Source organism: Peromyscus eremicus, chromosome 19 (genome assembly GCF_949786415.1).
Source record: "Peromyscus eremicus chromosome 19, PerEre_H2_v1, whole genome shotgun sequence".
Taxonomy (NCBI): Eukaryota; Metazoa; Chordata; class Mammalia; order Rodentia; family Cricetidae; genus Peromyscus; species Peromyscus eremicus.
The window spans coordinates 21,918,205-21,945,266 of record NC_081435.1 but is presented as its reverse complement, the minus strand read 5'-3'; the positions used below and the strand labels follow the sequence as shown (position 1 = coordinate 21,945,266).

General features: G+C 40.0%; 1 protein-coding gene across 1 annotated transcript in view; it reads right to left on the bottom strand.

Annotated features, from left to right (window-relative positions):
* Nucleotides 1-381: 381 nt before the first annotated feature.
* The window catches only part of Tslp (thymic stromal lymphopoietin), a 201,857-nt gene continuing 175,176 nt past the window's right edge, over nt 382-27,062 (bottom strand). Inside the window, exons 2-5 of the mRNA XM_059246711.1 lie at nt 4,365-4,501; nt 3,615-3,650; nt 2,919-3,053; nt 382-1,096 (exon numbers count right to left, since the gene is read on the bottom strand). Coding sequence (XP_059102694.1) covers nt 995-1,096; nt 2,919-3,053; nt 3,615-3,650; nt 4,365-4,501 — 410 coding nt within the window. The 3' untranslated portion in view covers nt 382-994. The remainder of the gene's footprint in view (nt 1,097-2,918; nt 3,054-3,614; nt 3,651-4,364; nt 4,502-27,062) is intronic.

Sequence of the window (27,062 nt, the reverse complement as noted above, 5' to 3'; positions counted from 1 at the left end):
ATTAACATCTACTGTTCACTTTTGCCTGTTTTATCTATACCGAGGCAAGGAATGTTCCATAATGGTGTGGAGTGACTAGTGTGAAAAGATATGAGAAAATGATGCACTCTAATTGTATGTCTCAATATTTACAGCCAACTATCTATGAAGACTTTTTCTTCTGCAGGGAGGGTCAGTAGCATACAAAAGGAAGTGTGGCCAATGGGATGTTGGCACAAGCAGAGGTAAAGATGTTAACAGCAGTGAGTCACCCAGAAACGTATGTGTAAAAATTGCTTAACCAAACTAAAAACACCATTCATGAGAAAGTAACGCAAGAATTATTTTATTAAGAAATACATCTGTTACAAAGCAGCATGTGTATTTTCAAAAGTCCTCATAAAATAAATTAGAAATACATTACATACAACCTTAAATATATGTCTGGTAGCTGCACAGAGGCACTTCAGGATCTGTTGTCTGTTAGGTCACTTTTAAAGCTGGATTTACAGTGCATTCACAGCCATACATTCCACAAGCTTCTTTCAGACTGCTTCATTGTGGCACTAACTGCTTGTACAATTTCCTCTGCTGCCATTTTCTTCTTAGTCAAATATAAGAATGTTAGAAGAATCATTACAGATAGAAAATTCTTGCTGTTAAACAGAGTTTAGATGCTATCATTGGTTCCAACCTTTTTTTCCACTTTCAATTCCCTTCCCTACTACACTTTTAGGTTTGCCCTAGAGTGAGGTGTCTGCAGGTACAGATGAGACACCCTCTTCAGAAGGCGGTCGTCAACAGTGCTGATATTTCCGTTGACGTTAGAGGGGCCGTGCTCATCTCCCATTAAAGCGCCTACACTAAACAGTAGCAATTTGCCAAAAATAAGTTAAGAATCCTTTCTGTAATTAAAGACTAAACATTAGTGTTCTTTTAAATGTCACACCCTTAGTATTATATCTACTAAAACATGATATACTTTCATACTATAAAATGAAAGGTAAGTTTAATATCATAGAGTTTGACGGAGGGTAAACCACAGCCATTGTATTTGTGAGGTTTGATTCATGCAGATGTTTTCGACTTCTTGCTTCATTTCCTGAGGATTGTTTCTCTGTGGAATAGGAGAAAATGCTCAACATTAGTTTTTGCTATCTTTAACCACTGGCAAGTGACAGCTTATGTTACTATTTATATCCCTTTCCCAAGAAATTCCCCAAATACTTGTTCACTGTATGATTGCATGTGCCTCTCCAAAAGAATGTCCTGCCTCTCAACACCTCCTCCGTAAAGCCTCTGCCCATGGCTCAGACAGTTCTTTCTGAAACTCTTCTGGACTTCAAAGTAGGTGTCATTTCACTTGGCTCTCACTGCTATTGCATCATGGGTATTCCCCAAAACACTGAGTACAGAGTTTTATACATAAGACACATTAGACATTTATTGCATAATTAAATGAATGAATAAAATTGCAGTTTCATGATCTCTTTGACAAGATAAGCTCCCAGAGGGCACAAGCTGTCGTTTGTGTCTTGGTAGGCATAATTCAACAAACTCAGTCTGTTCTTCAAAACCAAAAGTTTTCTTACTCACACATCCACCTCACTATACCTAAAGGCCCACTCTGAAGAGGATTCTGGGATAGTTCTCCAAATGTATTGCCCTAGAGCCATGACAGACTGAGCACCCAGGGATAGAATTTCCTGGGTTATTAAATAGTAATCTTACAGTCTTCTCTGGCTTCACCTCTGGGCTGGGAAGATGCTGGGATAAATTCCTCCAGATTCTCCCCTTTTCACACAAAGTCTACAGAGTTAATCAAGTCTGGGATCTGGATCTATTAATAAATTATATTGTGTCTATCTGCAGATTTATTGGGGTCTCAATGAAAAGAAGGCAGAGAGCTGAACATGTTTCTCATATGGCTGTCTAGTACTGTTTTTCTCATGCAAGCTCAACCTAGGTGGCTTCCACTTCCAGCCTGATTAAAACATGACAGTCTTATTTACATTTACATTCAAGTTACAGACAAAGTCCACTATGTTAACAAGTTTACATGTATATGTACATATACATATATGCATGCATACACACATATATCGTGAAAACAAATATTCTACTTGCCAAGTGAAGTAAATGTTGAGGAACTATTATTATGTGCCAGGCACTGTTCTAAATGCTTTCTTTCACATGTGCTGACTCATTTAGTTCCCATAATAGCCCTGCATAGGATGCAATAGTATCATACTTACTTTACCAAAGCACCCCAGGCTAAATACTTTATCCAAATCTCTGCAGCTCAAAGTCGGGCAGGCTGTCTCTGTTGCTCCTACTCTTAATTCTCCTCTCATTCACATCTATATCTAACTGCATACACATATAATCTATGAAAAGAGATTGCAATTCCATCCACACAAGCAGCGAAGTGAGCCAAGTGGACTAGGGTGGGGAGGAATGTAAATATTAAGGAAAAGCACATCGCTACAAAGCAACTGTCTAGGCACAGAATGAACAGCAACCCTTTAAGGGGTACCAAACCCAGGAATTTTGGAGGTGTGGATTGTGAGCCCTGGAATTGGGTTTTTGAACTGTCATACTTAAGGAGCCAGGAGGACAAGCTGCTAACATAGGAGAGGGGATCACTGATCACACCTTGAAACACCGACTTGGATTCAGAACCAAAATTCAAACCGAAGAACAACAAAATAATAGAACTCTAAATATAATAGTATTGTAACTCTAATAGTAGACTGTGTTTGGGTGTCTCGGTGGTCAAGGTAAGCTCGACGGACCGATCACCTGGCTCATTTGCTCCCGAAAAGATAAAATCAGAATTTAAAAAAAAAAAAAAATCACTGCCCTTAAAGCCCCAAGTTAATTCATGTCTCCCTTCTTCCCACTCATTGCAAAGCTAGAATTTGATGCTTTGAGCTTACCTGAGTTTCAGAGTAGCCTGGGCATTGGCTAATGAGGGCTTCTTTCGTTTTCAAGGCGAATATTTTCTGGGGGAGTGACGGGCAGCCAGGGATGGGATTGAGAGTATGGTACTCGATTTTCATGAGACAATCTGTCTGCTCACAAGCGGCCGAGTTCAGGGAGCAAAGAAAACGCCAGAAATTAAAAACTGAATGGAAGGGGGGCAGGGAGGGGGATGGGGAGAGGAACGGAAGACAGAGGAAGGAGTCAGGGATCAGAATCCAGAGCCTGGGTTGAGAGAGGGAAATGGAATCAACCCCCAGGAGGGAGGGGCCTGGCAAGGGTGGCCGAAAGCGCCTACTGGAAGGGCTTCCACCACTGCTGGCTCCGCCCAGCCTCCCAAGTAGTTGTCAAGAGTCAGCGCTGACAGTAGATGCCCCGGGACCCCGGGAGGTGTTTCGACTTCGTTTCTCCGGGTTTCCCATTGGCCCTTTTTCCCCCGGGGCTGAAGCGGGTTCCTACTGCTTTCTCCTTTTAAATGGAGAAGTGGCGTCCTAGACGGACTGCAGCCTCGCTCTGGCAGCCCAGATGTCTCCTATCGGCTCAGCAGCCAGCCTGTCCTGGAGCTCAGCTACCGCCTGGCGCTCTTCCCCGACTCCCTTCCCGGATGCCCGCCACCCCCTGGGAAAGCCAGCACTGCTGACCACTCTACTCACCAAGTCGTCACAGACCTCGATTTGGTCGAATGTGCTCTGGAAGAAAGCAAATTAGGATAAAGATCTAAGTTGGAGAGAAAAATCGTTCCCTGGCCCTTTGCTTCCTTCCAGGCTTCCAGAGATCTCTAAAAGTAGTTTCGACCCAGTGACTTGACCCTATGTGATGGACAAGGTGGTGAAACATTTAGTTTTCTGCTTTTGCTAGCTTTCAGAGGGAGCCCTAGCCCCACCCAAGCATGCATACCTGCACCTAGCGCTTACTAGCCACTTCCAGCCAAGGACCATTCTTCCAATGTCTACAAACTGCTTTATAGCCTTTCATACTTGGCACTCACTCACACTGTCTAAGGATGAGGATTATCAGAGAAACAGCTACTACTACATATTTTAAAAAGTTAAACTGTGCCACATCTCATAACCGTATCCTGAAATATCTAGAACACTAGAAAGCTATAAAACACAGCTCCACTTCTTAGCTGCCTTCACCCCTGAGTTCTTATCTTACAAGGATTCCCCCTTTGTAACAAGGAGCAAACCAATATCCATAACCATTACCAGCTTCTGCTCGCTCCATAAAAGCCATGAGGATACACATTTTATATGCTAAGGTATTTCAAGTGCCACTTCTAAGAAAGTTTTGGGATAGTTTTTCCAAATTATTTTCCTTTCCTTGAAAGTTGAATTGTGGCTTATGTGACTTTTTTTTTTTCATGAGAATATATATACTTCAAAAAAAATCTCCTCACTTACCCCATTCAAATATTCATCCAGGTCAGGAAAAATTGCTTCAGAATATATTTTTGAAATCTCCTTGAAGTTACAGTTAGAAAAGTTGTAAGTTAGCACCAACCGTACAACTTGCAAGATGAAGAGGTTCCTGAGAAGAACTGAAAAGATACACAGTAAGAAAATGTTCACTGAAGCCCAGTGCCACCTGCTTCTCATGGAACTTTCCCCTCCAAGCATGGACAGCCTCTAGTCATGCGAGGACTGTGCTCAGGCACCAGCCCTCACCTCCCCTTCCCAGTCCACACAAGGTCCATATTCACCCATGCTGTTGCCTGAAGTTGGAGTCTCCCTGATGCTCCAGTGCTTTCTGGCTCCATATATATAACACCTAAACGCCTACGGGCTCTTTTCTTCTAGGCCAATGATTTTCTTTGATGTCATTCTTTCTTTATAGAATTCTAAATTGATGATGTAAAAGAAAAGAAATAGGGCTAGCCAAAATCTATGGAATTTTAACAGTAGCAAAATCATCAGGAATTTCCCTCACCTTTCTCATTTTTTTTTTTTAAGCTTTGCCCTGAACACTTGTTACATGCTTGTTATGTGCTATTAGAGATGGATACCCTAACATCATTTTGACATCTTTCTCCTGCTGGGCAGTTTCTGTGACTGATCCTTTCTACAGAAGGGAAAAACACCTTCTGCCACCCACAGCCGTTCTAAGGGATTGTTACTGATGCTTTGCCATCCTGCACACCCTGAACATTTCCTTTGTAGAGTTCAACCTGGTGCTTTCCCTCTTCATGGCTACCGAGGAACTCGGTGTTCAATGCATGATACGTTTTGGAGAGTGAGTGCAGCCTTGGGCTAAGATAACTTTTACGGGGAGGCATTAGACTGGCATCGGGAGGAACTGTAGCCAAAACAGTGGGAACAGGAACGATGAAAGATTGAAATATATGAGGACATGTCCAATGAGTCTCATCTTCAAAAACTTCAGGACGAGCACGTATGCTTGATAAAGAAAAGTGGTGGTGGTGGGGGGGAGGTACTTCATGGACTGGGGACTCCTTTATCCAATTCTAAAAGTGTAATGATTTTCTAAAAGCATAAAGCCAAGCACCCAGCTACCTTTGTAACTCCATTATCTAGGCCTTTGTGGAGTGGAGATGCTCCACGAGGAGTAGTGGGGTCTCATAAGACACACAGTGAGGGCTGGTCTGCAGCTATAAGCTCGCTGGGGACCTGTCCAGCATGCTCACCTCCTGGAGTAGGCATAGCTTCTGACCTAGCTGATCTGCGGCAGCTCAGGCTCCCTGCCCACCCCGCTCCGGCAACCAGCTTGGGAAACTTTGGATCGCCTTAGGCATGTGTCCCAGCACCAATAGCAGGGATGGAGAAAGGATCTAGACGGCGGGTTCGGATTTGTACTTCAAACCCTTGTAGCTCCAGGAAAGGGAGCACAAGGCAGTACAAAGCAGCCAAGTGAATCAGGGAGAGCGCTTGAGAGGATGTCTAGCAGCCTTCTGATTGGAGCAGCGCCAGTACCGGGAGCGGGGAGTGAAGACTGAAATCGACCCAGCTGTTGAGATGAACCCCTACTTTGCTGGAGCTCAGCCGGCTGCCCCAGGCCCTCCTAACACTCAGCTCACTCCCCCCTCACTTGCGTGTCAGAGCCTGTATCAATCTGGTCCTTGGGAAGTTCCTAGGAGTCATCGCTCAGAACGATGAGGTTGGGCGCTCCACGTGAGTCCCTGCAAATGTCACAGACCACGCTGAGCCAGGGAAGGAGCACAGGGATTGGTAAATGATGCGGGGAAAGCATAGATTGGCGCCAGGGTGAACTTTTCCCAGAACGTCTTCAACAGCTGGACCCAGCTCTCTGGCGTTAGCGTTGGTACTAGGGATAAAAGACTGCAGCAGCAGCAGGAGGGTGTGAGAAAGCATCCGCTTCGCTGATGACTTTAAAGACGTACTTTACTGGACCCCTGCAAGTTTTAAACTTAAGCTATTATAATAACTTGCCTGGAACGCGGCACCCTCCCCTCCCCCCACCCTTCCCATCGCTACTTCTCGAAGTGATGTGGGAAGATGCCAAAGCCTGATTCATCTGGTGTGACATCAGACGTGATTCTGATCAGCAGCTAGACATTGCATAGGCAGAAGATCGCAATTTGGTCACTGAATTGGTATAGTTCCAAGGGACGAGGGAAAGGAAATGGTGGCCGATTTTACCATCCCAGCTCCTTTCCCTTGCCCTGTAGGGAACCAACGTCTTGACTGGTAATGGTGTGGTCTTTCAGGTCACTTCAGTTATACTGCTTTTCTGCTGGGAAACTTTTAGGCAGATTCCCTTGCTGCAGGGCCCAGGAGTAGTTGCTGATGGGGGCAAGAATGTCAGACAGCAACCTGTTTTTCCCGATAAGGCTTGGCTTGCATTCCCCCAAGGGTGCACCTAGCCTACCTGCCATCCTTTGTTTCTCCTTTAAAACATGTGTCTACGGTCTACGTAGGTCTAGGTAGATCTGAGGAAGGCGTGGAGCCCCCTTCAGTGATTTTAGAAGTTACCTCCTTGCTAAGCACATCACCTACATTTTTGTCCCTTGGTATCCAGTTTCCTTTCTGATAATTATGTGACATCTTATGTCATTTCAACTATATTGACTCCCCCCACCCCCCAACCTTTTTGGTAGACACACAGTTACTTTTTGGAAGACTCACAGTTGCTTTGAGATTTTCACCCATCACCCCTGTGTCGGCTCCAAGCTCTTTCTAGCCTCCCTCCCTTCATTTTCCCAGGCTTCCCTCAAACAGTATTCTAAGGTAATAGACTCTGAACATTTCCTGATCTTGCCTCTTCCAAATCTTCTTATGGGATTCTGATCACAGATATGCGACGCCAGGCTTCCTCAGGAAAACAACTTTTGGTCGTGCTAACACAGACCGGCGTTCAAAAGAACTAAGTCCTGAATCCAGTGAGATGGAGCACTTTTAGGATTTTTGCATTTTTGTCTCTCATACACGGAACCTTATCATTTCATTGGTTATACTAAACCGATAGTGTGGAATTCCAATGTGAAGGGAGGAGAAGGAAGAGGTTTTAGGAGAGTTGTGGTGATGTGTCATGTATATTCTGGGGTGGGGGGAACAAGAGAGCTGTCACATACACTCAAGGACACAGATCAGCCTGTGCAACTCTTCTCTCCCTCCCCCCTCCCTGATTTTCAGGACTCCTACCACAATCTCAGCTTCTTAGGTATTGGCTTGAATTGTACAATGCTCACCCCATTTTACATTTCTCCTACCTGTGTATCACCCCACTACCTTTGAAGCTATGTTTATTTGGGCTTTTATTTTATGGTGTTTAATTACATCATATTTTGTTTTCCAACTCTCTCTCTCTCTCTGTCTCTCTGTCTTATGAGATCCTTAAACCAGGGCATGTTTTGTAACATTGGTTTGTTCAGTATTCATCTACTCTGCTCTGAAGTATGCGAGGTTAATATAACAATGCCGAAGCTAAAACTCAAAACAAAACATGAAAACAAGAAGGTGAAACAAAACACAAAACAAACAAACAAACAAACAAACAAACAAACAAACAAACAGCACCACCCCCCCCACCGCCCCACCCCCGCCCCAAACTCAGGTAAGAATGGAATCAAGGGATGAGGACATGAGAGCAGGTACAGGGAGAGGGCACAGAGCAATCACTCTTCAGAATGGGGGGAAAAGACAATGAGACAAAGGGAATAACTCAGGTTTCAAACCACCGAGGCACAGCGCAGACTGCAGCAGGTTCTACAGCTTACTCATGCATTGGAGGAAGCTGAGTTTTCTTAGACCTGTAGCTATCACCATAACCATCACGGGAATGTTCCCTACTAAAGGAGCTTCGACACAGATTTGAGTTGGTAGCTCTTTGCTGCCACCTTCTTGGAGTCTCCATAGGCCTACCTGGGGCAACATCAGGCCAGGGCATCTTGGTGGAAATTCCTGCGGGCTGAAGGGCTTCCTGTTTTTTGTTTTTGTTTTTTTTTTGTTTTTTTTTAAATCCTTTTCCATGTATTTAAATGCTGACGATCTGAACAGTATCTTCATATGCAGTTTGGGAAATCCTAGGTTGGATTAAGACTGGGGCATCTTTCATTTGGTAGGAAATGGGAGTGAGGTCATTGGTAAGGCTCTGTGACTACTCAGGGAGTTTAGCAATATTCTCACCCTTGGGGCAGGCCAGAAGATGATCCATGGCATAACCATCCTTTCTCCTATTCTCACTAGAAAATTATTCACTTGTTTCCTTAGTATTTTTTTATTTCATATGCTAATAATAGGTTCCCATTCTTTGCGTTGTTTGCTCATTCTTCCTCTTCTGCCTTTTCAAAAAGATGTATTTGGCATGGTGTCTCACTCTTTAGCCCAGACTGGCCTCGAGCTTGTGGCAATCCTCCTGCCACAGCCTCTTAAGGATGACAGAAGTGAACTGGTTTTCTCCCTCTTTCTAAATTCATTTCTTTACTCCACTTCTTCAATTTGTCCTGAAGTTCATTTTTCTTTTCTCTCATCTTTCTCTTTTACAAATCTCTCTTTTCCTTCTTTTTTTTTTTTTTTTTTTTTTTCAAGTGGGTCTTGCCCAGGCTGGCTTCAAGCTGCTGAGCTCCTTGCCCTAAATGTCACCATACATAGTTTGTCCAATATATTTTAAGTAATCCAGTTTTTACAGAAAACTCTGTTTAGGTTTGGGAAGTGGAGCCAAATTTCTATGGAAAGTCTGCTTTATTTTTAACCATATTAAATTATAAAAATTGTGAACTTAAAAAATGGGAGTGATAGTAGACAGATTTTTATTGACGAGATGGAGGGAGATACTCTTCTTTGTAGTAAGAAAAGTTGATGACAGATGCCAACCTTAGTTTGGTGCCATTTTGTGATGTGTAACAGTGGATCTTTCCTAGAAGAATGGTTCCCTTTGTGTCCTGGACGTAAGGTGTATTTCTTGATCCTCTCAGTTGCTGGCTGCATAATCTCTGGCCCTTGCACAAATGAAAGTACGTTTTCTGAAGTGAGCATTGACTCTTTAAAATTTCTTAATTTTTATTTTTATGTGGGCAAGTGTTTTGCCTGCATGTATGTATGTGTACCATACACATTCCTTGTTCCACAGAAGTCAGAAGAGGATGTTGGATCTCCCGGAACTGATGTTACTGACCTCTGTGAGCTGTTGGGATGTGTATGTTGGGAATTGAACCCAAGTCCTCTGTAAGAGCAGTACATGAGTGCTCTCAATTGCTAAGTCATTTGCTCCAACTCCCTTGTTTCTTTGTTCATACTTTTCTTTGATTGGTCACATTTTGGCATAGTAACTAGGCAATATGCTATGGGCTGTGTGGATTGTGATAACTGTGATAATTGTCCATTTTTGTATTATACATTACGTTCAGACAGCTTTGCTCTTGCCTTGAGCAATTGAATCCACAAAGTCCCCTTAGACCTCTTGGGACATGAAAGACAAGAAAGTGAAATGAGAAGATTTTCTATGACCAATGTGACAAAAGTCCTTTCATTTTATTTTACACTGAGACTGCTGATAAAGTGCATAATCAACCCATGACTGAGAAATGTTAGAAGGTGTTTTGACTTAGACCATGTAGATACATCCATGAAACTTAATACTTGTAATCATTTCTCCATATAGTTTTACTTTCAGCTGGCAGGGAAAATAAGAAGCCCTTGCTTTACTTAACTATTATTTTCACACTATATAAGAGGTCACACTAACAGGGAAAAGGTGGTTTAAGAATTATAGATGAACATAGATACTTTGCACACACACAGTTATGTTGTATAGCTTGCATTTTGCCTCTGTGTAAATTCTCTCTGCTCTTCCCTATTCTGCTTTATACCCTGGAAAGATGACCCACAGGTTTTCACTCATAGAGTCTCTTGACCCTCCACTTCTGGTTGAGTGTGGCCAAAGTGAGATATTAGCAAGAGATCAAATAGAAGAATGAGAATAAAGGAAGAATCTTTATTCACTCATTCTTTCCGATGGCCAGCTGTAGACTGGATACTTCCTTCTACTGAGGCACAAATTATTCATTGAGCCTTTCCATCTTGCTCTGACAGGCTCTGTAACTATTCCATCATTTTGTCTTTTTTATTTTTTTTTATCTTAAGGTGGCTAACAGCTTCATATTATTTCTCATTAGTGTACTATATAATCCCAACAGTTACAATTTGGCTGTGCCAGACACATTGGTCTGGAGTAATTTATTAATGAACTTCCCTTTATTTTCAAAGGTGGAACAATTTAAATGATAATTTAAATGGTTATTATTAATTTCTTTCCTTGCATCCTTTGTAGATAGTCAGTTTATTAAACTATATTACAGTTGTAATGATGGAGTGCACTCTTTCTTTCCCATGGGCCCCTGACTTACTCAGTTAACTGCATTAGTCACCAATGTGTCATCATATGAAGTCAATATCTAATAATCTCTTTTCCCACCATCGCTATCTACCTTGTGATACCATAGTTCTATAACCATTTCGAGGGAGACAGTGGCTCTTAATCTACTGGTCTAATATCAAGAACCTGTGTCTTTATTCTGAACTGGGAAAGACGAGTTGTAAGAAATTCTGCAATTTTTCATTTCTAAGTGACCTTTTTTCGTAGTTGACAACACTTGTCAGGACTCACAAGAAAATCGTGAAGCTACTAGACTATTGTGGCATTTCTCCACCGTTTAGTTCTATTTTATGCACAAGATCTTAAGAGCAGTGACTGTTACGAGAGTCAGGTGGCTGCCGGTGGCTTCTTTGCTGTACAGTGTGATTCAGTCTCTCCAAGAGTCTCCCTTGCACTAAATCCTAATATTGCCAGTGCTGGGCTCTGTCCCGGGTTGAGCAATCGCTTTAACAATTTCCTCTTTCAAATTGAACATGTTCTTGATAATTCCGTGTGTGTGTGTGTGTGTGTGTGTGTGTGTGTGTGTGTGTGTCCGTCCTTAAAGGCCACTCTGGTCTCCTAGATCCTGGATAAGGCTTCTGAGAAAGTTAAATATTTCTCTGAATTTGATGTATAAAATTTGCTGGCATGTATAAACATGAAAATGTATAAGTACGTATGTGTACATAATATCATTAGAAAGAAGCATAAAAGGATTTTAAGCTATATAGTTGAACATTTATTTATTTTTATTAATTTTTCATTTTGTCATTTTCACATGTACATATACTTCATAATACTTTGGATATCTAAAAAATTTACATGTATGAATGGGGATGATAAACAGGAAACTCAATGCTGGACTAAAATTTGATTTTTCATTCAGATGTAATGCTATAAGAAATAAGATGTCTAATATGGAACATTGTCAAAGATATAATGTTATTTGAAATGGAACCCATGTGGCATATAACAGTGTCACCCTCTGATATGGCTAGAGGGTGAAATGCCCACCATAGTTTCTCCTATTTCAACACTGGATCCTCCCTCTATATTGCTTCTTTTTTGTTGTTTATTTTGTTTTGTTTTTAATTTAAGATGGATGTGTTTTTTTTTTTTTTTTTTTTTTTTTTTTTTTTGTGTGTGTGTGTGTGTGTGTGTGTGTGTGTGTGTGTGTGTAGCCCTGGCTGTCCTGGAACTAGCTCTGTACATTGGACTGGCTTTGAACTCACACCCACCTGCCTCTGCCTCCCAAGTGCTGAGATTAAAGTCATGAGCCACCACTTCCTGACATGTTGTCTTATTTTTTAAGATTTATTTTATTTTTAATCATATGCATTTGTGTCTCTGTCTGTGCATATGTTCACATGAGTGCAGGTACCCAATGCTGTTGAAGAAGGAACTATATCCCTAGGAGCTAAAGTTACCCATATGGGTACTGAAACATGAACTCAGATTCTATGCAAGAGTAATATGTACTTTTTTTTTTTTTTTTTTTTTTTTTTTTTTTTGGACAAGAGTCTCACTATGTAGACAAGATTGGCCTGAACGCATAGAACTCTGCCTGCCTGTCTTTGCTTCCCAAGTGTTGGGATTAAAGGTGAATGTCTTCATGCTAAAACAGAATATATCCTTTTAATCCCTGAGCCATTTCTCTAGTTCTGTGGTGGTGCTCTAACATGTTGTGGAGCCTTGGGGAGGTAGGCCTGCCTAGAGGAAAGGTCCCTGGGAATAGGATTTGAGGTTTATAATCAGCCCCCATTTCAGGTCCAGTTTCGGCTTCCAGATCGTGCCACAAGTTGCCACCACCATGGACAGAGCCCCAAGTTACATCTCCTTGGCCATGAAACAGAGAGCTAAAGTAAATACTTCTTCCCCAAATTTCTTATCAGGTATTGGATGTAACAAAACAAACAAGCCGGGCAATGGTGGCGCACGCCTTTGATCCCAGCACTCCAGAGGCAGAGCCAGGTGGATCTCTGTGAGTTCGAGGCCAGCCTGGTCTCCAAAGCGAGTTCCAGGAAAGGCGCAAAGCTACACAGAGAAACCCTGTCTTGAAAAAACAAAACAAACAAACAAAAACAAAAACAAGACAAACAATAATCTAACACACCATATGCATGAAAATAGTATATAAATAGGTACAGGCAAAATTTGGTCATATGTGCATCCACACATACATGAATATATCTTGAGAAGGATGGAAAATGGAAGTCATACACTGTAATTTCAGCATTTGGGAATCTAAAGGATCATGGAGAATCCAGCCTCAGCAACTTAGTAAGATCCTATCTAATAAAAACACATCAATAGAAAAAGTAAATGTAACATGAATCTTTTTTTTTTCATTTTTCTTTATTAAGAAATTTTCTACTCACTCTACATACCACCCATAGATCCCACCTCTTCCCTCCTCCCACCCTCCAGCCCTCCCTCCTAAGCCAACCCACATCCCCACATCCCCCAAATCATGGTCTCCCAGTAACATGAATCTTAAAAGGTCTTATTAATAAAAACAAACCCAGAGCCAGGTATTGTGGTGAACGCTGAAAGATCAGAGAAGCAGAGCAAACAAACCACAGTTAACCTCACCTTGCCAACTTCTCAGCTGATCCTGTTTCCTCAAACTGGAAGCCTCTGAGTCCTCATCCGAATGGATCTCAGCTGAACTGCTGCTAAAAGCCTCAAAGCTTAAAAAGCTTCTAGTTCCTGGTCCTCATGCCTTAATATACCTTTCTGCTTCCTGCCATCATTCCCTGGGATTAAAGGCTTGTGTCTTACCCAAGCAAGACGTGAGATCTCAAGTGCTAGGATTAAAGGTGTGTGTCACCATGCCTGGTTGTTTCTAGTGTGGCTTTGAACTCACAGAGATCCGGATGGATCTCTGCCTCCAGAAGGACAGGATTAAAGGTGTGTGTGCCACTATTTTCTGGCCTCTATGTCTATCTAGTGGCTGTTCTGTTCTCTGACCCCAGATAAGTTTATTAGGGTGCACAATATATTGGGGGACACAATATCACCACAAGTACAGTCAACTGTATTAAAGTTTCCTGCCTTGACAATTATTTTAATATTTGCTATTCAAAACAATGTTCTGTAAACAATCTTCTTCATTTATCATCTAGCATATTTTTCCAGGTAGAAATTATCTGTGAGATAAATTGCTAGGAGCAAAATGTCTAGGTTAATGATATATTCATTTGTAACTTAGATAGATATTATCTGTTTATCTGTCTGTCTATCTATCTATCTATCTATCTATCTATCTATCTATCTATCTATCTATCATCCACTCATAGTCATACCAGTAAATCAGTCTTGTATGATTCCCTATCAATGAAGGACGTTATCAAAATTATTTTTATTTTTGCTAAATTAGTAGACAAAATTAGTAAACTATTTCAGAGTTGTTTAATGTCATTTTACTTTATTATTAGCTGTCTGGTTTCAGTTGGTTACTTTAGTGTTTATAGTACATGTCTTGAGTTTATGTATGCCTAAGTGTTGTTTGTATTTCCTGTTCTATGAGTGTCTGCTTAAATGCTTTGCTGATGTGCAGTTAAAAGATTGCTGACAATTTTCTTATTTATTTGAAGGCCATTACAAATTAGGGAAATTACCCCTTTCAGTCAGGTGACTTACAAATATTATAATAAGTTTGTGGTGATTTGTGTTTTTTTTTATATTGCTTATGCAGATTTTATCAATACAGACATTTTAAAAATTCTGGTGAAATTCACTAGTGCTTTTCCTCTTCTCTTAAGAGTGTCTTTGTACATTTCTAGACAGCCTGACTGGAAGAAATAGAAATACTATGTTTAGTGGTATCAGGATATATTTTTCTTTATTAATCTAGCCATAACATTATTTCAAAAGCATTTTCTTTACATTTATGGTATTTTCCTGATCAAATTTGTGCTTGAAAACATTGCAAAATTTGGGTCAACAAGATGTCTCAGCAGGGGGGTGGGGGGAGTATTGGCTGTGCAATCCTGACAATGTGAAGTTGATCCTGAGAACCTACAATGGAAGGAGAGAACAGCTCCTGAAAGTTGTCTTCTACCTGCTCCCCCCCACACAAATATATATACATATATATGAATATTTGATAAAGCCAGGTGTGGTGGCTTGCAAGGATCTCTGCTCGAGGCCAGCCTGGTCCACATAGCAAGCTCCAGGACAGCCAGGCCTACACAGAGAGACCCTGTCTCAAAAACAAAATGAATAACAAAAAAGAAAACTTGGTAAAACCATGTCAAAGTTGATATCCTTGTTGTCTTCCTGTCTTGTTTAATTTGGTTTTTAAGATTTCCTTTCTCAGGTCCACTTTTCATGGGAGCGTTGCTCAGCTCCTGTGTTGCTTCTCTTTTCTAACTTGATCCGTTTGGTTTTCTTCATTTCAAACACTTGCTGGTGATTTGCTTTCATCTACAGGCAAGCATGGCTTGACTGTCATGTGGAAAAGAGCAGGAGGGGCTCGTGTTTGATGAGGATTAGTCGGGATGGAATGTCACCCTGCACCATCGTCAAGCTCCAGCCTCAAGTGCTGAGATCACACCACAAAGCCAGCTCGCTGGATATGCATTGACTCACGGATGTGGTTTTGTCCTTTTTCTCCACGTGTCTCAAGTACCTTATCACTCTCCCTATGGTTATCTGATTAGTCATCCTTTCTCGAGTGTGCCTGCCATTTCCTCTCGTGGGATTCTAAGCATTGTTTCCTTATTGCAAGTTATTACGAAAATTGGTGTTCTCCCCAAACTCATGCTTTGTTTATATACAATTTATTAATTTTAAAAACAAATTTCCCAATATAACTTTTTGTACCAAGTCCACACTACATCAAACCATTTTGCTTCTCCATTTACTTTTGATTATTTCAACTCTACCTCTGCCTATTTGCTTTGCTTTTTTTTTTAAACCATATCTACTTTGGACTTTGCTACTCTCTTAGACCAGCTCTCCCTTTGCCATCCTGATCATGGCCTCCATTTTATTTTCACTCTCCTTTTGTAACAGGCAAACAGACAACATTAGCAGCAGATTATTAATGTAGCTATTGGGATGTTAGTAACGCCTACGTCTTGGTTATGGTAGACAGACTCTCACTCAGATGCTTTGGCTTCCTTGAATCAGCAAGCTGTTATGAAGTAGCTGTCTAAGTTTGCCCTGTCTAGAATATCTTTAAGTTTACCTTGTTTATTTCTTTGTCTGTTGTCTGAGAAAACACTTTGCCAAAAGCGAGTCAAGGGAGAAGTTTATGCCGGTTTATAGTTTAAAATACAGTTCATCGTATCATGTTGACAGAAGCTTGGAGCAGCTTGTCATGAATTATGAGGAGTGAATCTTTATTCAATTCACTCTCTCCTTTTTATAAGTTTTTCCCAAGACCCATGCCTAAGGAAAGGTGTTGTCCACGAGTAGTGTGAGTTAACCTAATCATGCTAACCTCCTACAAGCATGCCCAGAGGCTAAATAATTTCCCACCATTTTGCCTGGAGGACTGTCTCCTAGGTGATCCCAGTTTCTGAGAAGTTGACAATTTGGGTAAACAGTCTTCTATATGTGCAGAATATCAACATACAGTGAAGTGCTGGGGATACTGGTATCAATCCACATGGAGGACACAGAAGATGGTAACAACAGCGGGACTTTATTCATTAAGAACAAATTTTATGGTGGTGGAATGGTAGAATTGGAGGACTTAGATTATATGTTTCATGGTCATACTGAGATCTGGCACAAACCAGCTTACAAAAATGTTAGAAAACACTGATTTTAAGAGATACTTCTTTTTCATGATTTCTAATTTTCAGTATGACTCACTTAAGTATTATTTTATGATTTCACGTTTGTATGTTGGAGATCACTAGCTGTCCTCCAAAACTTATTTCTTCTTTAGCTAATAGATTTGTGACCACAAGGTCATTCATCTGTGCCTACCTTCACAAACAGTGACATCTTACCTGTACAGGGCAAACAGGATAAACCTTCCAGCCCAAAGCCAAGTAAGACTGGAAAATATGATGTCCATGATGTCTTGTAGGGTGCATCTCATTTAGAAAACCACTAGCTCTAGCTTTACCCATTTCAAGTCTTGTGGACACTACCATTTAGAAGTCAGTCAGTTCAAGATATCTAAAGGAGCTGACAGCTGAACAACTGCCCCTCTTAGCTTTAACTGTCGCTCCCTCTCAATAGTGCTTTCTTTACTTTTTTTTTCTCTGAATTATACAGCTTATTACAAAATATTTAATGAGAGGCAATGGCTCTGAGCAATATTTTGAATGGTGCTAGGGGTGGCCAACTATTTGTATCTAAATCCATGTACATTGGTCCCGAGATCCCAGAGTGGTGTTTCATGACTTCAGAACATAGAAAACTAAAATAGAAGTACAGGAAGTATATCTCATAGACTCCAACTGGTTTAAATTGTTCTCATTGAGAATGATAAAGTAGGAAACAATAAAACCGAGAGCTTCTGTCGCTTGTTAGCACCTGCTTAGTTTTTCTGGGAGGGTCAGGTGATGATGAGAGCCATGAGAGGCTTCCAGGGGCTTTCTTGGACTTTTCTGATTCCAGAGCCATGTGCACATTTTAAGAAACTTTTTTCATTTGTATCAAATTTCTTAACCCAAAAATAAAGAAATATAGGCCTGGAAAGATAGTTCATTGGTAACAAGCACTGGTTGCTTGTTGTGGTCTGAACGAGAATGGCCTCAAAAATCACATGGGTTTGAATACTTGGTCCCCAGTTGGTAGAACTGCTTGTGAAGGATTAGGAGGTATGGCCTTGTTGGAGGAGGTGTGTCACTCGGGGAAAACTTTGGGGTTTGCAAAGTCCGGTCATTTCCAGTTAGCTCTCTATCTCTTGCCTGTGGATCAAGATGTAAACTCTCAGCTACTGCTCCAGTGCCATGCCTGCCTGCCTGCCTGCTGCCATGTTTCTGCCATGATGGTCTTGGACTCCCCCTCTGAAACTGTAATGCCCCAACAAACTCTTTATCTATAAATTGTCTTGGTCATGGTATCTTAGCACAGCAGTAGAAAAGTAACTAAGACACCACTCTTCCAGAAGTTTGATTCCCAGAACCCACCTGACCGCTCATGGTATTTGTAATTCCAGTTCCAGCGGATCTGATCTGATGTCTTCTTCTGTCTCTGTAGGCAGCAAGCACACATATGGTATACAGATATACATGCAGGCAAAACACTCATATACATAAAAGAAAATAAAAATATAATTCCAGTATTTTAAAAATGTATTTGACATACTGGGTTTTTTGTTTCTATAGTTTTTTTTTTTCTCACCATTGTGAAGATGGGCCAGAGAAAGGGAACAACATTAAAATGTATCATCTTAGCTGGGAGGTGGTGGCACACATCTCTAATCCCAGCATTTGAGAGGCAGAGGCAGGCAGATCTCTGTGAGATGGAGGCTAGTTTGGTCTACAGAGTGAGTTCCAAGACAGTCAGGGTGACACAGAGAAACCCTGTCTCAAAAATGAAAAGAAAGAAAGAAGGAAGGAAGGAAGATAAAGAAAAAATGTTGTCCTTTTGTTTATTAAACAGTTGTTTCATATGTGAATATTAAGTGGTTTATTGAAATTAACCAATTATCCACAGGTTACTTTGGCCAAAGTGATTAGATAGAGTATGTGTAGAGCTACCTATTATCTACCATCTGTCTATGTTTTCATCCTCATGATCATCTATCTTTTTATATAACATTTTCGATGTGCTAGGCTCTGTAAGTACCTTAGAATATTAACTTAATATTACAATAATGATATGAAGTAGAAACTACTATGTTCTTATATTATAGGCACAAAAAATGGAGTCACAGGAAGGACTGTAGCTCTCCAAAAGTCACATGGGCAGTCTGACAGACAAACTGGGGAAGAGCAAAGAGTTACCTAGATGGTAACAGATAGGAATATCCATTGCTTCCCATTCTCATTCTTTTTGGACTAAACCCAAAACCTTGACTGTAATAAGCAAGTACTCTACTACTGAGCCACATACCAAGCCCATCAGCCTCATTCTTCAAAACACACATGCAACATATGTGCACAGAAACAGGTCTTAGAATGAAATAACACATACAAGAATGTATCTTGTTGTGTGATGTCAGGCACTCTGTTATAATTATCATCCACACACTGTACCTTTTATTATTCAGAGCCACTCTACAAGGTCAAACTATAAGTTTGCCCACAGCTGACCGTTTCTTGGTTACAAAGTGCCAGAATGATCCCAAGGTTGAATCTATTAATGTTATTTTTCAGCGTTAAAAGAACGGAAGTCCAGCCCGGTTAGGTTACTTTCTAAGGTCACAGAGAGCACAAAGGACGGCGCTGTGGCTTGCAATAGACTTTATCTGACTCCAGACTGCACGCTTTGAACCAAAATGCTAGTCTGCTTCTGTTCCCCGGAACTTTCTTTATGTGGCTGTGTATTCTGGCCCCCTGTTTCCCAGGTCCAAGCGTGCTTGCACATGCTTGTAAATGACACTGCTCACTGTGGCTCCCTTCCGTTAAGACCCCTCCAGTGCCTTTCTGACTAACATTCCCCTTGTGCACTGGCACCATTGTGTACTTGTTAGAAGTGCATAACCTCGGTACTGTAGAGTCAGAGCCTGCATTTTAATGGACTGTCCGTTAAAGAACAGGCGGTTCATAAGCAGCAGAGGAGTACTGACAATTCAGTCTAAATCACAAGACCCTGGAGGCTTTTACCTGGTGTGGAAAGTCAGTTAACATCCCCTGTGTGGGAAGACAGAGTGGGGGAGGAGAGATCTGTTCTTCCAAATAGGTCAATTATTACACATTCAGATATGCGGGACTGATAGGAAAAAATCTGTAGCATGTTTGGAAAATTCTGTGTTAGGACTCTAGCTGACTGAGAGAAATGAGATTATAAGGTTTTGTTTGAGTGGCCAGTCCTATGGCTTCTCAATCTTTTTCTATATCACATTGACCTATTTGCTCTGTCCCAATCAAAGTGCATCACTCCTGAGAATGTTAGCAAAACTTTTATGGTACAGTTTAAAGAATAACATGCTCAAAAATGTGTAAATAAAAAGCTTACTCTAATCCAGGGGAATTTACTTAGTTCTGATTCACATCCTATGAACAGAAAAGTCTGTTCCCCATGCTGATAAAGTACTCACAGGAAGAAGGGTTTTGAATTAGGTAGAATATGAATCAGGCCCAGGAAAATCCCAGGAGCTAGAATCCAGAGTTCTAAAAGGACCCAATTATTATTTCAGTCTGACATAACGAATACCAAAGCTAATAAAAAAAGGCCAGAGTTAAAAGAAATCTGCTGAAGTGATGGGTCAGACATGTATAGCACGTGATACAACAACATGTGCGCATGCGCGCGCGCACACACACATACACACACACACACACACACACACACACACACACACACACACACACACACACACCAACAGATCTGCAAATTGCTAATTCAGAGGAAGTAGAGGACAATGAGTAAACTGATCATCTACTCTGCCTCTAGCTAGATTAGGCAAGGGAAATTTATGAGATAGAAAAGATTAAACCGATTCATACATAACTGACATCATTCCAATCATGTTTATATTTTTCACACCAAGAAAATAATTACTTTGGTTTCAAATGGGAATCATTAGTACCTAGTTAAAAATTCAAGTGTTGCAAAATGGTATTCAGAGACATTTTTTTTCATCAAATTCTTGGTTTCAACCTTTCTATTTTTTTTTTGTCAATTCACTGTTTCATTTCTCTTTTTAAGATTCATTTATTTTCATTTAATGAATATGAGTGTTTTTCTTGCATATAAGTTTGTGTGCCATATGCATGTCTAGTGTCTGAGGAAGCTTTCAGAAAAAGCCATTGGATCTCGTGAAAACAGAGTTACAGATGGTTCTTATCCTCCATGTGGGTGCTGGGAAATGAACTCAGGTCTTCTGTAAGGTTAGCTAATGCTTTTACATACTGAACCGTCTCTCCAGGCTCTTAGTTCCTTTCTTAAGGAGAAAATTCATAACCAGTATTACATTTTCTTTGTGCATTTTTCTAGAGACTTATTTCAAAATTATTTACACAATGACAGCATACTATACACAGTCCCTTGCACTCTGATCTTTTTCCTAAACACTACAATTTTGAGATTATTATCAAGGCTTATAAAATTGCTTCCTTATTTTAGTAGGTTTTCAGTGGCATGTTAGATGTTTACATAGTATCGTTAATACTTAGGCAATGCTCCATTAATAGAAACTGAGTTCTTCTTCATTCCTTTGATTCAACATGTCAGTGTGCATGAGGGACCATACACCATTGTAGTTAAGGGAGCATGTCCAGAGGTGAATGAATTACTTGGTCTCAAAGCCCAGCCCTGTAAATCATGAGTTTGTGCAGAAGCAAATGCCCCTCTGTACATAGTAATACATGGCAATCAACACACAAGAGTGGAGCTCTTTGTACCTGAGGTGGTGTACCTCTAACATAAAGCTCTTGAAGTGGACTTGTTTGGAAAAAGAATATGGGCATTCTCCATTTTAATACGTACTGTCATGCAGTCTATCAGAGTGGTTTACAACTTGTACAAAGTATAGTTTTGCCTTTCCTTCCATGGACTGTATTGAGAAATACTATTTTTTTTATTTTTACAAACATTGAGAATTAGAAAGGCCCAGTTTTATCATGTGTTAAGGATTTCTACCACTGAGTATATTTTATCTGTTCTTGACACAAATAAATGGGTAACAACACGGGATGATGAATGTGGTCCTTCACTTCTCTATCTTAATGATTTCACTGTCTGTGTAGTCCATAGTACCACGCTATACAGTTTAAATAGACACAGCAAGTTTTTTAAAAATAAAAAGAATGAGAAACGGAATAAAGCTCTTCACTGGTCCTGCAGATTTCACATTAAGGAAACGTATATTTCCTCTACTTTCAGTGAGGGAACTTGGAGCAGAGGCAAAATTTTCTAGGTAATGGCAAGAAATGGAGAATGTTCCTGCTAAGAGGCAGGTGTTGGGGGGGCAGAAGAGAAACATATTTGATGCTTAAGTACCACTTTTGTTTGTTTATTTATTTCTGAGAAGGCTTATATTTGTAAGTAATACCCAGGTAAAAATATAAAAAAATATTCAGCCAAGTGTTCCTCCCCATCACTCTGCTTGTTCTTCATGCAGAAGTCACTTACTAGTTCAGCCTTGTTATTCTCCAGACACATTCTACATTTGAGTAACTAAAACACGGTAGATAAATTGATAGAATATTCTGATTTGTTCCATTCCAAGAAGTGTGTTATCACAATATAATGGTTAAAAATGTGCCCCGAAAATAATTTGGATAGGAATGTCACTCCTTTTTTTCTTTTTATTCATTCTTTTCTAATACAATAAATCCAGACCTCAATTTTCTCTCCTTCCTCTCCTCCCAGCACACACTCTCATCTCCCTTCTCTCCCAGACCCACCCCTCCTCTATTTCCCTTCAGAAAAGAGCAGGCCTCCCAAGAATATTAGCCTAATACAGCATAACAAGATGCAATAAGACTCTAGGCACAAACCCTCATATCAAGTCTGGATGAGACAATAAAGTAGGAGAACAAAGGTCCTAAGAGCAGGCGAAAGTGTCAGACACCCCCACTGCCACTGTCGGACACCATCATCCCACAAGCACACCAAGCTACACAACCATAACGTACATATAGAGGACTTAGCGGAGTCATATGCAGGCTCCATGATTGTTGCTTCAGTCTCCATGAGCCCCTATGAGCCCTGCTTAGTCAATTCTGGGGTTGTGTTCTTGTGGTGTCCTCAACTCCTCTGGCTCCTACAATCCTCCCTGAGCTCCATCTAATGTCTGGCTGTGAGTCTCTAAAACCATAATTTATTGACATAAATACTGAACACAATGCCCAGAGGTAATTTACTCACAAAAGGACATGTTGAGTGGTCCCTTATTTTTATAGTTATGTGTATTCTACTGGGTACATTTATCATTAACACATTTAATTGGTCTTCTGCTGGGAGACATAATAAATTATTTCTAATCATTGATTAAATTTGATGTCATCAAACACTGAAATAAATGTTTTTCATATGCATTATTAGAAATTGAAATCAATATTTACCTCTGGGAAGAATCTGAAAAAGCAAGATTACTATGTGAAAAAGGTCTCTAATTTAACAGTTTTGATAGATATTAAGAATTTATCCCACTTAAATGAGTGAAATAATTCATAATTATATGAACTATTTATGAGAATGCACTTGCCTACACCTCCATTAAAATTTCATGTTAGTTGACCTGATCAATATTTGATATAGCACTATTTAATTTTTTATTTGTGGTAAAAGTAAAATACATATAATATAAAATTTACTATTCTAACTATTTTAACAACAGAGTGTGTATAATTTAATAGTTTTAAGGATGTTTAAAGTGCTTAATCTGTCATTAGAATTTTTCATCCTGCAAAATTGAAACTCTACATCAGTAAAACAACTCTCCATTTCATTTCTGTCTTGTCCCTTAACAAGCACTTTTGCTTTCTTCTTCTATGAATTTGACCACTCTATATGGCAAATGTAGATCCCTCCTACCTATGCTGTTCTCAGTTAAGTAACATAATCAAGGCAATCCCTCACAGACATGTCTACAGGCCAACTTGATCTAGAAAATCCCTCACTGAGACTTTCTTTGCAGGTGACTCTAGATTGTGTCAAATTGACAATTAAAATTAATCAACATACCATATTTTCTTTATTCATCCATATGCCCAGGGACAATTAAGTTGCTTGTATATCATGGCTGTTACAAGTAATTCTTCTATAAACGCAAGCACGTAGCTACTTCTCTGAGATCCTCCTTTCAGTTTTCTTGGGTACATGCCGGCCAGGAATTGATGGGTCATGTGACAATCTTGGCTATAATTCTTTGCAGTACTAGCAGACAGTTTCTCATAGTGACTGTAACCATTTTGCATTCCTACCAACATCTTTTGCACATTCCAAAAACAGGTATAGAATCTAGAAGAACCTGTTATTTCTACTTTACAAAACCATTTCTGAGAAAAATCTAGAAAATAACTTGCGACACATTATAACCAAGGTGTCATTTCAAATTAGCGGGTGCAAATGGAGTAATTTAATGAACAAGTATAAGGTCTGCTAGACAGAAAACTAAGGAAAAAATAAGGACAAACTATGAGAGAACTAGAAAAAAATGGGTGATTTTGTGTATGTCTTTGCGAGGTAAGTCCTCTAGGTTTTCTAAACCAAGGAATAAAGATTATTAAGTCCAACTATATAAAAGTTTTAAAAGTCTTTAAAATTTTTAAATTGTATTTATTTATTTAAATATGTTTGTTTCAATCAGAATAACCACAGAGGAAAGAGAAATAGAATATAGCATTATAAAGAGAAAAAGAGGAAACTAGAATAGGAGGAGAAAGAGGATGTGGATAGGATGGTGGAGTAAAAGAGGGCAGGACAGCTTGTACTAAAGTCCTTCTGAAAAGCAATATGGAAGCCTACTTCTACAGAAGTGTCTTAAAACATAGACGTATATGAATGGGCTTTCAGTGGAGTCACCATATAATGGGGGAGACAAGTCCCTCACTTAGACATCTTATGCCACCAATTAAAACCACCAGTTCCGGAAATGGGTTATTTCTTGCTGAGTCATTGGCCAATGGGGTCCCATAGACCTCCACAAAAAAGAAAGGCCAACACATTACAGGCTATTGCCAAGGTTACTGGCTACCTCCTACAACCTGACAGTGAGGTCTTATTGCTAAGACAACATTTAATTATAATGGCCAGCAACATGGAGAAATTGAGCTAGTGCTCAACTAGGAATTTCAACCCACTGGTTAATGTTCATGGTGCTAGAAGATATTTTTCCTAATTCTAGAGGAGAAAAGTAATTGTCAGTATCATAGAGCTACAAACCCTGTGACCTACAGCAGTGGTCTGCTTACAAGATATGCTAGTGCAATAGCAGCATCAATATTATGGGAGTAACCGATCACTTTTTGTTTGGATTTAAGGCCCACTCCATGAGATGGAACCCATACCTGCCATTGCTAAAGTGACCAAGAGCCTGAGACTAGATAGGTCATGGACCTAAGCTCTAGCGAAAACCTATGACTTTTATTCTGCTAAAAGAATATAGAAATAAAATGACTCCTACTGACATATTGCTATACCCATAGATCTGTGCATTTACTCAACCCTCATCAGAGAAGCTTCTTCTTGCAGTAAAAAGCAATTGACACAGAGAGAGACTCATGACTGGACAATGGACAGAGAGTGAGAGACTTGGAGCACTCAGCCCTAGATGGGATGTCTTTATCAAACCCCTCCCCTCAAGTCTCAGTGTTCTACGCAGAAAAGGAGGCAGAAAGATTGTAAAGAAAGATATGAAGGGTGACTTTAAGGAAAGAACATTTTCCAGATGTAAGAAGACTGATGCACATATAAACTCAGATACTGTGACAGCACACACAAGGCCTGCACAGGTTCAAACCAGACAGACTCTTAGGACTGAGGAGGGGAAGTAGACACAAAGCCCCACCACTACTGGAGAAGCTAGGGAAAAGGAAAATAAATTTTCTCCAGTGGAGTGTTGCTGAGTAAGCATATCAACCACATCTCAAGGCAGGCCCCATGCCCAGGAGTAATGGACCAGCACAAAACAGACTCCATTTTGTGTGTTGTTGTGTGTGTGTGTGTGTGTGTGTGTGTGTGTGTGTGTGGTGTGTGTGTGAGAGAGAGAGAGAGAGAGAGAGAGAGAGAGAGAGTGAATGCAAAGTTTTTGTTTTGTCTTGATTTTTTTTTCTTATTGAGTATTTTGTTTAGAGTTTTGCTTTTGTTTTTTGGGGGGTCTTTTTTGAGAAAGAGAAAGAACATAAAGGGTATGTGGGGAAGTAGGGAGGATCTAAGAGGATATGAGGGAGGAGAAATAATATGCTCAAAATATTGTATGAAATTACATTTATTTATTTAATTTATTTACTCTCTCTCCTCCCCCTCTTTGTGTGTGTGTGTGTGTGTGTGTGTGTGTGTGTGTGTGTTGGCACATGTATCACAGTGTGTGAGTGGAGGTTCAGGGAGAACTTCCACCAGGAATTAATCTCAGGTGTCCAGGCTTGGCAGCGAGCACCTTTACCTACTGAGCATTTCTCCATCCCTAAAACAGTCTTAATGAGATGTAATTGCTATACCAATGTATTAGTTATTTTTCTATTACTATGCTAAGATACCATGATCAAGGCAACTTATAGTCAAAAGAGTTTATTGGGGCATTACGGTTTCAAAGGGTAAATCCAAAACCATCATGGCAGAGAGCATGGCAGCAGGCAGGCAGGTAGACAGGCAGGCAGGCAGGCATGGTAGCTGAGAACTTACATCCTGATCCACAGCAAGAGGCAGAGGGAGTGCTAACTGGAAATTGCTGAGCTTTTGAAACTCCAAAGCTTTCCCCAAGTGACACATTTCCTCTAATATAGCTACACCTCTTAATCCTTCCAAAACAATTCCACCAATTGAGGACCAAGTATTCAAACATATGAGCCGCTGAGGGGTCATTCTGATTCAAATCACAACAACAAAGAACTAAAAATTTTAATGTATTGCTGATTTTTCAAAAATTTTTACATATTTTTGATATTACTCCCAATTAGATATAAAGTGATGGATTTGATATATGCAAATAAACTTTCCACAGAATAATTAGCATTATCCAACACATTCTATGTTTTTTGTATCTCTCTTCTATTTGTAGTAAAAATATTTATCAATACATCTATTTGTTTAATAAATTTTGAAGTGCACAATATCTTATTTTTAATCAACAGGCTTATGTTGTACAGATCTCTAGAACTTATTCATCTATAAACTGAAAATTTACAGTCATTGACAATTTTTATTTCCACAGACCCTTGACAGCTACTCTTTTATCTCTGTTTCTACGAATTTGGACATTTTAGATAGTGATATGGACTCACACAGTGTTACTCTGAGTAAATTACATGTATATTCATTGGTAATTATGCCCAAATAGGCCATTCTTCAGAATAAATAAATTCTAATAATTATTCTATTAATACTCATTAGGCATTCCTTGGAACTCACCCAAACTAACAAAAAGGATCTTTACCAATCTATTTATCGTCTATCTATGTATCTAATTTCATATTCATATAGAGCGATATACAACAAACCAACAACAATAGGAATCTCTTGAAGGAGGAGTA